Source organism: Erpetoichthys calabaricus, chromosome 10 (assembly GCF_900747795.2).
Source record: "Erpetoichthys calabaricus chromosome 10, fErpCal1.3, whole genome shotgun sequence".
Taxonomy (NCBI): domain Eukaryota; kingdom Metazoa; phylum Chordata; class Cladistia; order Polypteriformes; family Polypteridae; genus Erpetoichthys; species Erpetoichthys calabaricus.
In genome coordinates this window covers 8,665,362-8,681,308 of record NC_041403.2, presented here as the reverse complement: position 1 = coordinate 8,681,308, position 15,947 = coordinate 8,665,362, and the positions used below count along the sequence as shown (strand labels likewise).

The 15,947-nt window shown below is 41.2% G+C and overlaps 1 protein-coding gene across 1 annotated transcript in view; it reads right to left on the bottom strand.

The window, feature by feature from the left end:
* Positions 1-15,947, bottom strand: part of cfap57 (cilia and flagella associated protein 57) — a 114,405-nt gene that overhangs the window by 36,408 nt on the left and 62,050 nt on the right. Inside the window, exon 16 of the mRNA XM_028810850.2 lies at positions 7,203-7,376. Coding sequence (XP_028666683.1) covers positions 7,203-7,376 — 174 coding nt within the window. The remainder of the gene's footprint in view (positions 1-7,202; positions 7,377-15,947) is intronic.

The following is a 15,947-nucleotide window of genomic DNA, read 5'->3' as shown; positions in this document are numbered from 1 at the left end:
CCAGCCAGAGCCCAGACTTGAATCTGATTGAACATCACTGGAGAGATCTTAAAATAGCTGTGCACCAACGCTTCCCATCCAACCTGATGGAGCTTGAGAGGTGCTGCAAAGAGGAATGGGTGAAACTGGCCAAGGATAGGTGTGCCAAGCTTGTGGCATCATATTCAACAAGACTTAAGGCTGTAATTGCTGCCAAAGGGGCATCGACAAAGTATTGAGCAAAGGCTGTGAATACTTATGGACATGGGATTTCTCAGTTTTTTTATTTTTAATAAATTTGCAAAAACCTCAAGTAAACTTTTTTCACGTTGTCATTATGGGGTGTTGTGTGCAGAACTCTGAGGAAAAAATGAATTTAATCCATTTTGGAATAAGGCTGTAACATAACAAAATGTGGAAAAAGTGATGCGCTGTGAATACTTTCTGGATGCACTGTACCTGTGATGAACCGATCCATCTGGCTTCCAGAACACAATCACAAATCAACCCTTATTAAACCATATCTCAGGTATGCTATGGAGAAAAACTGGACCAGAGCAAATGCCACAACTGAGCCCCTCCTAATAGAGTGAAGTACAACTGGGCCAGAGCACAGCTATAACTCAATCATAATTAGACTATTTATGAAGCATGATTTGGCCTAGAGCACAGCCACTACACAAGCTTCATAACACCTTATCTGAAGCATGGATTTGGATGGTATACAGCAAAAACAAGAAATCCTGAAAAAAACACTACACTAAATTTTCAAAAAGAAGAGCATAGGCTAAATATAGCCACTCATTAAATGTTTTTATCCATCCATCCATTCTCCAACCCGCTATATCCTAACTACAGGGTCACGGGGGTCTGCTGGAGCCAATCCCAGCCAACACAGGGTGCAAGGCAGGAAACAAACCCCGGGCAGGGCGCTAGTCCACCACATAAATGTTTTTATTTATCTTAAAATTCAAATCTTACACCATGCCTGAGCACAAATCTAGCAGACAAGTGTTTCTCCAGCCCTTCTGAAGAAGCACAAATAAGAACGGCTGATGACAAAAAACCCAGTAGCCAGCCATATAGTGTGGCAGATGATTAATACTGCCGTTTGAAATCAGAAGATGTCCAGCACCGCTATCAGCTCAAAATTTGCAGAAACTATTTGGCCTTGTTACAGTTTGGGGAAGTCATGTCAGAAGTGGTCTTAACTGGAAGAAAGAGGAGAGAGAGGTTGAGGGCATGCGCCGATATCGCTTTACCGCACCCACCATATGCCAGACCACCTGGATTGGGACCTGAGTGCAGCGAAGAACACCTCAGCACCACTGTGTGAGGTTTCTTTTTTACCGTGGCTGGAGGGCCAATCCTGCCACCAACTCCCAAGTGCTTACAGTGCTGAATGCAGATTAACGTCTGTGAAATAGTACAGCCCGGACACACACAGGCAGACACATTTTCAGCCATCACCACACGTTTATTTACACTAATATAATACAAAGTCTTACGTGCACCGGCACCAACAAACCTCCACAGTTTCCCCAAAGTCCAGGCTTCAGTAAGCCACCTCTCTTTCTCTTTCACACACACACGTCAGGCCTCTCCTCCGACCTCGTCCACCTCCTCACCCGACTCCAACCTTGAGTGCAGGGCGGCGGCCCCTTAAATAGGCAGGCGGCTGATGACCATACCCGGCCACCTGCCACACGTGATACCCAGGACAAAGCAATTGCAGGTTAAGGGTCTCGCTCAAGGGCCCAACAGAGTAGAGTCTCTTCTGGCATTTACAGGATTTGAATTGGCAACCTTCGATTGCCGTCGCAGATCCCTAGCCTCAGAGCCACCACTCCGCCACTCTTCTGACTAGAAGAGCTTTGACCAAAAAGTATTCTTCCAAGTTGGAAAACAAAGGCAAGTGACTTACCTGCAACACATAAGGGCTGGGGTGCAAAAACATGACACCAGTGCACCTGGGGTGGTGTATTAAATTTGAAAGTGTTTAGCTGTAACAAAGGACAGATGTCTACTGAAGGGCTGAGGAACACTAGATGGATTAGTGCCTGCAGGTTCCCTCCAGGTTTGGGGTTGCATTTCTGCAAAAGGAGTTGGCGATTTGGTTAAGTGGCTCCCTTATTTCTAAGGAGAATAAGCAGCTAAACCAAGAAATGGGAATTCTGCAGCAGATAGTGAGGCCTTCACAGAGCCCTGATCTCAACGTTATCAAACCATGCAGTCTGAGATTACATGCAGAAGCAAGACGGAGTGACCAAAATGCTCCAGATGAACTGTGGCAAGTTCTCCGAGATGCTTGGTACAGCCTACCAGATGGTTACCTTCAAAAACTTCACACAAGTGTCTCCAAGAGAACTGAGGCTTTGTAATCACGGCATATATTGATCGAATGTATTTTTTTGTTTACTGCTCTCTCTAGGAAAGTTTATTGATTAGTACAAACTATTCATGCCATCATTTTTGGAAGCATTCTCGCTTAACAACATTTGATCACAGGTGCCTAAAACATCTGCGTAGTACTATTAGACACTGACATTAAAGTCAAAGTGTCCCTGCCAAAAAGGCCTTTCACAGACAGATGTGGTGAGTTATAGCTGGGTCATTGTTGGCCCAAAAATGGAAATGACACACACACACTTTATGGTTTATTGCATTTGGGACACAGTAGGCCCCGAATACATATGCCATGAAAACACCTGAATACTTCTGGTGACTGTTAGGTTTTATTTGGCCCAAAACTGCAATGCCAGGTATACTGGACTTGTGGTAAACTGCATTTGGGAAATGTCTGGTCCAGACTCTAAACGGCATGCAACACTTACATATGGCTGAATGTAGCTGGGCCACTTTTGACCCACAATGAAATTTCCAAAAATATATTACATGTTCTTTGTTGTATATACAGATCACATTTAGGCCAGTAAGCAAATGGCATGAACACTCCTAAATGTGGCCTGGTTAAAAAGGGGACAATAACTGGCCCATAATTGTACTGCTGGACATGCTTTACATGTGACTGATTGTGTCTGGGCTGTGTCTGACTCAGAATTGAAAATCTTTAATTGCGGCTGGTAACATCTGAGCCATTTTTGGGCCTTAATACATTTACCATTGCCATATCGGGCTGGATAATAGATGGATGGATAATAATAATAATAATAATAATAATAATAATAATAATAATAATAATAATAATAATAATAATACATTTTATTTATATAGTGCCTTTCCCATGCTCAAGGCACTTACAGAATATAATAAAGAACGGCAGCGTATACAGTATATAGCATTGTACAAACCAGATAAATAAATAAAGAAGATTAAGACAGTGAATTCTGAAAAAAAAAAGAAACAGACAACATAATTGATGGTCTCACACACACACATACAGGTTACATTGGCATCTTGACAGAGAAGCAAACTGAGAGAAGGGTAATAAAGTCAAGTAGAGCTAAAAGCCTTTCTGAACAGATGAGTTTTGAGTTGTTTTTTAAAAGAATTCATGGAGTCAGCTGACCTGATTAATTTCGGTAGGTCATTCCAGAGTCTGGGTGCTATACAGCTGAAAGCCTTGTCACCCATGGAGTGTAGATTAGTGAGGGGCACAACAAGATTGCCAGAATCAGAGGACCTTAGTGGGCGGGCAGGCACATAGTGATGGAGAAGGTCACTGATGTAGTTTGGTGCGAGGTTATTTAAGGCTTTTTAGGTTATTAGAAGGATTTTATATTCAATTCTGTAAGACACAGGTAGCCAGTGGAGACGGAGCTGGATGGGTGTGATGTGCTCGCTGCTGCTGGTTCGAGTAAGGACTCTTGCAGCTGAGTTTTGAATAAGCTGGAGCTGTGATATAAGATTAGAAGGGGCACCTGCCAGTAGGGAATTACAATAATTGATGCAGGATGTGATAAAAGCAGGGACAAGTTTCTCAGCGTTAGAAAAGGAGAGGAAGGAGCAAACACGGGATATGTTACGGAGGTGAAAGTAAGAAAGTTTCTTAATGTAATTTATGTGGGCAGAATAAGAGAGGGAGGAATCAAAAATGACACCAAGATTTTTTACAGTAGAGGCAGGTCTGATGAGATCACTGCCAAGATAGACTGGGAAGGAGCTCATTTTATTAAGTTGCACTTTTGTCCCAATTTGTAGGAGTTCAGTTTTATTGCAATTTAATTTTAAAGAGTTCTGCTCCATCCAGGTTTTAATTTCACTAAGGCAAGTTGTGAGCTGAGAAAGCTCTGATGAAGTTCCACTTTTAACATTGAAATAGAGTTGTGTATCATCTGCATAAAAATGATAACCCAGTCCATAGCTACGGATAATATGGCGAAGGGGAAGCATCTAAATACAGAAGAGCAGAGGACAGAGCCTTGAGGGACTCCTTGTGTGACTGGCACTGAGCTGGATAACAGAACCTTGAGTACCTAAAGTAAACCATGCTTGGCCCAGAATAGTCTTTTATCAGGAGAGAGTTTACCATTAGGGCATTGTAGTAATGACTACTGAAAATGGGGCTTTGTGGTCATGTATGAATAATAAATGAAAAATCACTTATTTCAAGCAGTAAAAGCATTTTGCAATATCAGTAATGCTTTGGCTTCATTTCAAATCAGATTAACGGTGCCTTGACAAAGAAATAATCACTTTCTATCAAAAACTAGAGCATTTCTGGCTGATTCCAAATGTTTGAATGCTAATTTATGTTAGGTTTGTTCATTTTTACTGATTTGCATAGCATGATGTACTTGTGCGCTTTATAGAGGAATGTACAATGTGGCTGTCTATAAAAGATGCTAAATAAAGGCAAGCTTGATTGATGAACTCCGGCAGCACTCAGTAAGAAGACAGAAAATTTTTGACCGTTTTCTAGGTCATCTCATGGTGACATTCTCAAACTCACCTTTGCCATATTAGGGATACCAGGGGACCAGAGAATATAGAGTAACCGAGCAAGAAACAGCACTGGGAAGGGAGGCAGGCCACTCACACACACAACAACACTCAGGCTGGGACAATTTGAAACTGCCAATCAAAATAACACACATGCTTTTGCAGATGTAATAATAATAATAATAATAATAATCTCTCTATTATAATAAAAAAAATCTTGGGTCAAGACATGATCTTCTCGGAAAGACACTTTGACGTCCTGCGAGACTAGACTTTACAACCTTTGGAAGCAAGACCTATGAGACGGTGACTTTTGCATGTCACGCAATACTTACAAACAATTTAAAAGAAAATAACGGACATCTAACCTAGCAGTTGTTGGAATGCTTTCAGCAGACAGACTTCATGTTCTCCCAGCTCTTAAAAAATGTATATGTTCTACATGGCACGTCAACGACTAAGCAAAGAAGAAAGAGCAGTGCGTCGAAAAAAGACACAAAAGCGTTGAAGAGAAAAGAAGGCAAAAAAGGATGCACAAGAGAACAATAATAGTCTATGTACAAATTCAGAAAATAAGGAACGTAATAATCACCCCGGACCAAGTAGAATTGAAAACCTCGTAGGTCCAATCGGGGTCAGAAATAAAAGACTTCATAAAGAAGTTTAAAAACGTTGCCGTGATACACATGCAGAGCAGGTTAGAGATTATGAAAGTACTAAAATTCGAAAGAATCAAAAAAAAACGAAAGTAAAGATCGCATTAACACAAACAAACGGAAATTATTACTCTGTGAAATAATGGAACACGAAAAAGAGATCGAATATATGGACATAGGTAATATGTCAGAAGTATGTTATTTTAAGGCTTTAAAGTTTAAGTCGGAGACTTGTAGATCGACTAATTCGTGTTGCCATCAGGGAAGAGTAGTGTTGCCTCCCAATGAAGCGGCGTATCCACGAGAATTAAAAGATTTGTTGTTTTGGTGAAACTGAAATCCACAAACACTACAAGCAAAATATCCGAGTCTACAATAAACTTTTCACGATCGCATCATTCAATGCTCAAAATGTAGATTTACACAATAATGGACAATACGCTATGAGAATCTGTGGTCCTGCAACAATTAAAGCTACGAGAAGTTTAATTTCGAAGAAACCACAATTTGCTCATGTGTATATTTGTGATCACGGAGAAGCGATGCAACATATAATCGAAAAAGTACGTAACAATTCCCATGAAAATAACAATCTCTATATCCGGATAACCAAACCCGGGGGTGGGCGGTCAAAGCGAGCAAGGGGTGGAGCCCCCTAGTAATAATAATGATAATAATAATTGTGTTTTATTTATTTAGCACCTTTCAAACAATCAAGGATACTTTACAATTCAACAAAAACATATTAACAGAACAGTAGAAGTTACATACAAGAAAATGAATAATACTCATTGAAAAGATGTGTTTTTAACAGGAGTTTGAAATAAATAATATATTTTTCCTCACATAGACTAAGAGGAAGAGCATTCCAAATTTTAGGGGCCATCACACTGAAAGCTCTGCCACCCAGAGTTACTAACCTGTATTTAGATACAGTGAGTAAGTTAGCGTCCGATGATGTTAATGCACGGGCAGGAGTGTAAGGAAGCAGCAGCTCAGACAGATAATGAGAGGCTAACCCATGAAGGGCTTTAAAGGTGAGAAGAATAATTTTATATTTGATTCTTGAAAAGACTGGGTCCAATGCAAATCATAGAGGACAGGAGTGATGAGAGCAGATTTTTTAGTGTGTGTAAGTAGGCGAGCAGCAGAATTCTGAACATACTGTATTGTAATCTATTGATATATTTAGACAGGAGTCCATAAAACAATGCATTGCAATAGTCCAGATGGGTAGTGATGAAAGTGTGAATGAGTGTTTCAGTATCGTTCACACTGAAGAAAGAATGCAGATTAGCAATGTTGCGGAGATGAAGCAAAGCTGTCTGTACTATTGAGCTAGGGTGTGGTTGGAAAGTAAGAAGCTGATCAAAGATGACACCCAAATTACAGACTGATGCCGAGAAGTGACCCCTCAAAGACACAAGTAAAACATATAAACTCCACACAGACAATGACCAGGAGCAGTGTTTGCACCCAGGAAACGGTACTATTCACATGCCACCATGCTATATAAAACAAAGAATGATTGTCCAAAATACATATTAAGAAGAGCCCTGTTATAATGAGAAAGACAAAAGAAGACACTTCGCCACTGGCTGGCTTTGTCAATAGCAGTGTTAATTAAAAGAAAATGTAACTGAACTATTTTTGACACATTCTTACCTTCTTTTTCATGATGCCGGTCTCGCCTTTCAGCAGCAGGTTGGCCTTTTTTTCCTCCTTAACTTGACTTTCAAACTTGGTCTTGATGTCGAGCATCTCTCTGTCGCCATCCTCCTCCACTTGCTTTATGGTTTCCTCAAACTCCCGTACCTGCTGCCGGGACTCATCCTGACACTGCAAAGGAAGAGAAGTCACAGGTAAGAGGAGTTCTTGGGGTGACTGGACTGTGACATAACAACGGCAGGAAAATTTGCATTCTTCACATCTATCATTATCATCATTGGCAACATCATCATCATCATCATCATCACTGTTTTCATTCAGCTTTCCTGGTGAGGGTTGTGGTGGATTGTGTAAAAAAAGTAAGTGCAAGCACTTTCAGTTGTGTGGTTTTAAATATCAGGGCATAGCAAACAGCCATCCAGTCTGTAACAAGTCTAAAAATGACATTAATCAAGTTGCAAATTTTAAGTTATTTATTCAATGAGGGACAAATTCATTAAAAATGTGTAGCAAAAGAAGCAGTGATAATAAAGAGCAAAAACTGCCAGCATTTTATTGGATCATTCGCTTTTCTTGCGTGCTAGTCAACTAGCGTTCAGCGTGGTGTCACACAGAAGTATAAACTGTTTTTGATGTCTTAGTATAAAAATATAAATTAGCCTTATGGAGGAGTGGCTGTGTAAAAAAAGAATGTCTGCCACAGAAGTTGTAGAAGAAATGCCCTTTGTTAACTCTTTGAGGGCTGAATATCTTTTCCAAAAAACTCAAGTTTTCTGAAAAGCACACAAAGCAATGCTTTCACACATAAGTCAACATAAAACGTCTGTTGCTATGTGCTGCGGCTGCTGTTGGCGCACGTTCGTCATCTCTGGCGACAGTTGGGGGCACCTTGCTGGTCAGCAGGAATACATAGTGGGCTAGCTGCCTGGCTGTATTTGCACAGCAGGTAAGTGGCGTTGGCGGTTGCAGTGTAATGCAATCTGGTTTGTACCTCTTGTCATCATAAGTGGTGGTCCTCCCAGGCAAACGCTGCTGTAGGCGCATCAGCTACCCAGAAGTGTTAAGCACCACGATCAGCTGGGGACCAATCGGATGATGCTGGTACCTCACTTTCGTTTTTGATCTCCAGATCACTTGCATTATATTCAGAGTCCAACAAGTCAGAGTCCTATTCAACGAAATTACGTAAAACGTCCATGCAGTATTTTGCTTTGCACATCGCTTTGGTCTCTCGCCAGATGTTGGTGCCATTTTAGAGGTTGTTTGTTCTTCGCTACTCATGCATGCATAGGGAATCGAAGTTAAATCAACAAAGCTATGTAACTTTCCTTCTAGTAAAGAGAGTCAAACTAAAACGTAAAGGTGAGTTTTGATGCAGTTTACAGCTGATTACTGTCCTCCTCCCCTGAATTTTGACAAAAGTCGACATCAGCCCTGAAAGAGTTAAGTTCGATTGCTATTGCACCTTAGCTCATTGTCATCGTGAATGTCTGAAGTGCATGACTGATATTATATCAGTATGGAGTCTGTTGCTGCAACATAGATAGTTATCTTTCCATTTAATTGCTGGGAGCAAATCTGCATCTGGTGCCTGTCACAGGCTATATACTCTTATTTATTAAATGCTGTCCATGCATTCATGTTCTAAAGCCAACTATTCTAGAGTTCTAAAAATCCAGTGATGAGTATAAAGTAAGAATCACCCATTGGAAAGGATTCCAGTCTGTCACAGGATATTTATTCATTATAACGTTTTCAAAGTTCCGAGAAAAATCAGTAATGACTATAAAGTTAATAATAATAATACTTTGCATTTATATAGCGCTTTTCTCACTACTCAAAGCGCTTAGCAATTGCAGGTTAAGGCCCTTTCTCAAGGGCCCAACAGCGCAGAGTCCCTTTTGGCATTTAGGACAATTTTGATCAGAACAGGCAATTCACCCAACAAGCCCACCAATCCAATCCTGTTCACCTAGACTGTCCTAAACACCATTGAGATTGGAAGGTCTGTAACTCTCTACCTACTCTCCATCACACTACTTGATAATTCATTCCATGTGTTTATGGCTCTTTGCGTGAATAAAAACTCCAAAATTTACTGCAAAATCTGTCCTTAACAAGTTTCCAACCATGTCCATGTTCTCTTTTTGAAGAATTAATTTTAAAGTAATAGCCTGGATCCACTGTACAAATTCCTTTCATAATTTTAAACAATTTGTTCCTATTACTTCTTAATCTTTATTTGTTTAAACTAAAATGGTTCAGATCCTTCAATCTCTCCTCACTGCTTATACCTTGCAGTCCTGAATCAGTCTAATTGTTCTCCTCTGGACATTTTCTAGTGCTGCTATGTCTTTTTTGTAATATTCAGAGGAAAACTGCACACAGTACTCCAGGTGAGGCCTCACTAGGATGTTATATAACTTAAGTCTTAGCTCCCTTGACTTGTACTCCACTCATAGTCATACTGTACATAATCTAAGATCCTTACAGCCTTCTTCATCATTTTGGTCCACTGTCTTTATATACTGTAGATAGTGATAAGTTCACTATGACTTCCATGCCCTTCTTATACGAGGTACTTAAAGTTTCAGACCTCCCATTGTGTATTCAGATCTAACATTTCTACTTTCTAGATGTAACACTTTACATTAAACTTCATCAGCCACAAACCTGTCTAATCTAGTATGCTATCCAGGCCCCTCTGTGATGATTCAGATGATTCTCCATTAATTGCCATTCACCTATTTTGGTATCATTTGCAAATATAATCACGTTATTAATTATATTCTTGTGAAGATTATTAATGTATGTTAAAATAATAAACAACGGCCTGAGTACTAACCTCTGCTGGACACCACTTTTAATATCACCTAATTCTGAAAATTATTCTCCTCACCATATCTCTTTGCTCCCTTGCTCTGAGCCAATTTTGAACCCACCTGCACACCACAAATTTGAATTCCCGTTTGTTTAACTTTAGCCACTAGCCTCTGATATGGTACCTTATTAGACACCTTCAGAAAATCAAGATAAATCGTAACATCTGCACCTCTCTTATCATCTGCTTTTGTTGCTTCCTCCTAAAAGTCCAGCATATTAGTGAAACACAACCTTCCCAGTCTGAACCCATGTTGACTTTTTGCTAACACACCTGTGCTGCTTGACCTTTTTCTCAATAATTTCTTGCATTCATTTAACTGTGATGCATGTTACGCTTACTGGCTTGCAACTACTCTGATAGTTAGATGTCATCCATTTTATACGTACAACAAGATAATTTGTTGGCTTCTAATCTTTTGGAATTTCCCCAGCGTGCAGGTTTTCAAAAATATGTACCAGGGGTTTCTATCTGTACTGACTAAAATCCTTAAGCACTTGAGGATAAATGTTATCTTGTCCTAATAAATTGTTAGGTTTCAGTACTTCTCCTGCTACAATTTCCATAACTTCCAAGTCATTCAGTACAACTTCTTCATACATACAAACTTAAGAAAAAGTTCAAAGCATCTGCTACCGTGTTTCCCCGAAAATAAGACCTACTCTGAAAATAAGCCCTAGCATGATTTTCAGGCTGCTCTGTAAAATAAGCCCTACCCTAAAAATAAGCCCTAGTCAAGATCATCAGCTGGCCTAAGGCCAGGTTTATACTTTACGGGATGCGACGCGTGTGCCCAAAATATCTATTTAATTCCGGGGACAGTTTGCCACAATATCTCTGAGAAGGACGTTTAATGATGACATCCATCAATCTGGGGATGTGCCGATTCCAGCAGCATCGGCGCAAGACAGAAACAAAATCTCTACATGGGGCATCAGCTCATCGCAAGGTGAACACAAGCACACACACATACACTGGCGTCATAGCTTCACCAAATCCCCAAACCTTTATGTCTTTGGATGGAAAACTGAGCCCACTGTGGAAACCCACCAGGAAAAACATGCAAACTCCAGGCAGGGAACACAAGGGACGTGACTCCTTACTGCAAGACAGTAGTACTACTGCTCTGCAACCGTGCCACCCCATATGTGTAACTATTAACAGTATTCACTATTTAAACAAAGTTAACGATTTATCCGTAAAATGTAGCATACATATTTTAATGCATTTCATCATGAAAGTGATATCAAGTATAAATCTAAGAATTCTAAAATGTGCAGAGAGCTGGAATATCATAAATGTAATGTGTTCTGTGGGATGATTGCTGCTGTCAGTTCAGGAGGAAGCCCCAGAAGCGCGTAGCGATTTAACAACTGGGTCGGTTTTAAGATGATGTTTACGACGGTCTGCTTTAATGATAAAAGTAAACTACGAGGTTAAAGAGCACATTTCAAGGTTAAAGCCGAAAGTTTTACTTTAATCACAAAATAGACATTTTCATTATGTCCTTATTTTTTTCTCTGTGGTTCAAATACGCCGCCGTACATTCTGACGGTATTGTAAAGGTGACTGAGCATACCTCTGCAAAACTGGATATTGGACTTTCTAATGGATAGGCCTCAGTACGTACGGGTAAGAAAGAATAAATCAGATACCATCTCCTTGAGCACAGGTTCTCCACAGGGGTGCGTTCTAAGTCCCCTCCTCTTCACGCTCATGACCCACGATTGTTGTGCCAAGTTCAGCACAAACCAAATTATTAAGTATGCGGACGACACAACAGTGGTGGGTCTCATTCGAGGTGATGGGGAGGGGGATTACAGAGAGGAGGTGAAGTCATTTGTGGAATGGTGTGATAAAAACAATTTGATACTGAATGTCGAAAAAACGAAAGAACTGGTGATCGACTTCAGGAAGAAACAGCTGATACACATCCCAGTCTACATTAAGAACACTGCTGTGGAAATTGTGCAGTCTACTAAGTTCCTGGGAGTCAATGTGACAAACAACCTCACCTGGTCCCTGCACACCTCCTCCATCATCAAGAAAGCTCACCAGCGCTTGATCCTTCTGCGGAGGCTAAAGAGGGCCCATCTCAGTAAGTCAGTCCTCACCACTTTTTACAGAGGGACCATAGAGAGCGTGCTAACCTGTAGCAGCTCTCTGTGGCAGGAGAGCTGCAGTGCTTCGGACTGGAAAGCACTGAGGAAAGTGGTGAGGGCTGCGGAGAGGATCATTGGAGCCACATTGCCTAATGTACAAGACTTGGCAAAACAACGCTGTCTGGCCAGAGCTGTGCGGATTTCTAGAGACCCTGCTTATCCTGCCTCTGAACTCTTTTCCCTCATGCCCTCAAGCAGAAGGTACCACAGCCTGAAATGCAGAACTACCAGGTTTAAAAACAGTTTTTTTCCTACTGCCGTTCGTCTTTTAAATGAAGCATTTTAGTATTTTATTGTAGGCATTTTTAATTCAGAATTTTATGTATTTTCTATTTAGACTCTTATGCAATTTTAATTAGAAATTTTTATGCACTTCTAATCAGAATTTTTGTGCATCTTTAATCAGAATCTTTCTGCACTTGTAATTGAATGTAATTGATTTTAACTATGTGTTTTTATTAATGTCTTGTGCATCGTATTTTCGTTCTGCAGCACATATTGGATGTTCTGCTGAATGACAAATAAAATTGAATTGAATTGAATTGAATTGTATGTCGGCATTTTGCTTCACCACATCGAACCATTCATCAAACGCACAATGATCCTGGAGGATCCTAAAAGCGGCTGGATTAGTAAGAAATTCGGGGTTTGAATGTGGAGAGTTATGACGATATTCCAGAAGAAGATGACATGACTGTATTTGGATAAATGTATATTGTTGTACATGAATAAATATAAGACATCCCTGGAAATAAGCCCTAGTGCATCTTTTGGAGCAAAAATTAATATAAGACCCTGTCTTATTTTCAGGGAAACACGGTATTTATTGCCTACATTCTAGTTTGCCTAGTTCCTAATACTCTTCACATCCTTCTTAATTGTTCTTTCACCATTAACATATTGAATGAATTTGAGTTATTTTTGCCTTTCATGCATAATTTCTCTCTAACTGTCTTTTAGCTCTCCTAATATCCTTTTTAACCATTGCTGTTGTATGCCCTATGGAAAGCACTAGGGTTAAGACAGCAAGTCTTGGAGCTATACAGCTGGACCAGACACAAAATCAGTAATTAGTGTAAAGTAAGAACCAGTCCCAGATGGGATGCTATCCATATTACTAAACGAGAATGGTAAACCGAATATGGACGCAGGGACCTGCCCGTGGACACAAAAGACATAGTGTGCAAGTGCGACACAAAGTCCCCCCCCGCCCAAGTGAAACAGGAGAGACTACGCACGTGCGCAGGCGCCACACAAAGCCCCCCGCACCAGAGCAAAACGAGAGAGACTACGAACCGTCAGAGTAGGAAACAAAGTAAAACGTCATAAAGAGGTTAAAGAACAGGGACAAACACATGGAGAGCAGGTTACAGAACAAAGCCCCCCTCCCCAGAGTAAAACGAGAAAGACTACGAACCGTCTGACATGCTGCAAGCGGGATAAAGTGAGGTCAGAAATAAAACACAGAGTAGGAAACAAAGTAAAACTTTATAAAGGGATTAAAGAACGGGGACGAACACATGGAGAGCGGGTTACAGATGATGAAAACTGGAATGCAACAGCTTCAAAAAAACCTAGGCACGAAACACATGCACACCGAGATACAGAATATAAAGGCTGAAACAACGACAGTTAAACGTTCACACCACACAGCGGAGGCGGACCCGGAAGGTGCAGGCGCCTACATCGGGCGTCGGAAGGCGCGGTAAAGTACAAAAGGCAAAGGCACCTACACAGCATGGTAAAAACTGACATAATACGGAAGGCGCAGACGTCGCTGCCATATTGTGAGTGGCACTAATGCGTGGTCAAAGCGCAGGAGGAGACATAGTAAAACAAGAGGAGTCCGCCCCGCCCCAGAGTGAAACAGGACACACTACGGAGTCCACAAAGGTTCATACATCAAACCCGAGATGGTACGGACACGTGTCTGAAACCACGGAAGCAAAACTGTCTCGGCTCCAAAACCAAACAGCTCAACAACTAACACAGCTTCGACACCGAGCCCGCGTGGACAGATCTAATGAACGTGGACGCCTACAATGCGCGTCTCAAACTGTGTAGGCAAAGCAGGCACGGGTTCAACACGACACAGCTCGAGTGACCGAGATACAAACACGCGCCTGCCTGGATATAATTTATGAACGCAGGCACCTACAACGTGCGTCTGAAATGCCGCAGACCAGGCAGGCACTGCTCCAAAAAGAAAGAGCTCGACTAAACGAGATACGAAGTGAAACGGGAAACACTACGGAGTCCGCAGTGCTCCACAATGCACCGCATAATAGTTCGGAAAGAGCTTCGTAGTAACAGTGGGGAGACCCAGAGTGACACGGGCGAACGCTCCGTATTAAACATAATAATAATAATAATAATTCTTTGCATTTATATAGCGCTTTTCTCACTACTCAAAGCGCTCAGCAATTGCAGGTTAAGGACCTTGCTGAAGGGCCCAACAGAGCAGAGTCCCTATTGGCATTTACGGGATTTGAACCGGCAACCTTCTGATTGCCAGTGCAGATCCCTAGCCTCAGAGCCACCACTCCGCCATCCTCACACGTCCAAACTATACGGCATAGGTGAATCACATTACAGTGATGCATTATTAACAGTACGATAAACATCAGAGTATCGCAAACAAATGAATTTATTACTCGAAAAAGGGAATAATATATTCACCACGGACCAGGTGTCATTGAAACAAAAGCAGAATAAAGCGAGATCAGAAATGAAAGACAGAGTAGAAAGCAAAGTAAAACGTCATAAACAGGTTACACGAGGGGGCAAAACACATAGACAGTAGGTTACAGATAATGAAGACCGGAATTCAAAAGCTTCATAAACAAAAGCTCGACTGACCGAGATACAAACTGAAACGAGAAACACTACGGGGTCCGCAGTAGTCCACAATGCACCGCATAATAGTACGGACGGAGCTCCGTATTAATGGGGGGGGGGGCCCAGAGTGACACGGGCGAACGCTCCGTATTAAACGTGCGTCATCCACACACGTGGCTGCCCAGCGGGCACGGGTTCAAAACGACGGGGGTAGGCGAGCAAAGCGAGCAGGGGGCAAAGCCCCATGTTGCCATCTGAGAGATGTAATCCCTCTGGTACGTCACTGGTTCTTCCCCTAGAGAGCAGTGTTAGATATACCCCTTTTGGAAGGAATCTAAGGGCATTGTAACTGGCGTCTTGTGATATGAAAAGCGGTGACATTATTGTGAAATCTTTCCAGATTGCTAAGCTCTTCTCCCTGTCATGAACAGTAAGCCCAGGAATCCTATTTTAGTCACTGGGTGGTGACTAAAAATCTGCTAGTAGGTAAGGTAGTTATACTTGCTAATTATAGTGCGGAGAAGGGCAATGTTTTGAATCTTGATTACCACACACAGGTAAGAATTTCACTGTCCTCTGGGCACCATAATAACACTCTAAACCTATTGTGTCATAGACTGTTTAGTCTTATTTATTAATAAATTCTACCCAAGCATTTATTTTCTAAAGCCACATATTCCAGGAAGCCAGTAATAAGAAATTCAATTCTGGACTCAATGTTTTTGTTATGTGCTTGAAGTCGCCAAAGCATACAAGTCCCAAAAAGTTACAAAAAGTGCCCACTAGAAGAGGAAACACCTTCAAAAAAAATCCAGCTAGTAACAGAGAAGACCACGTAGAAACTTTATGAATAAAAAGATT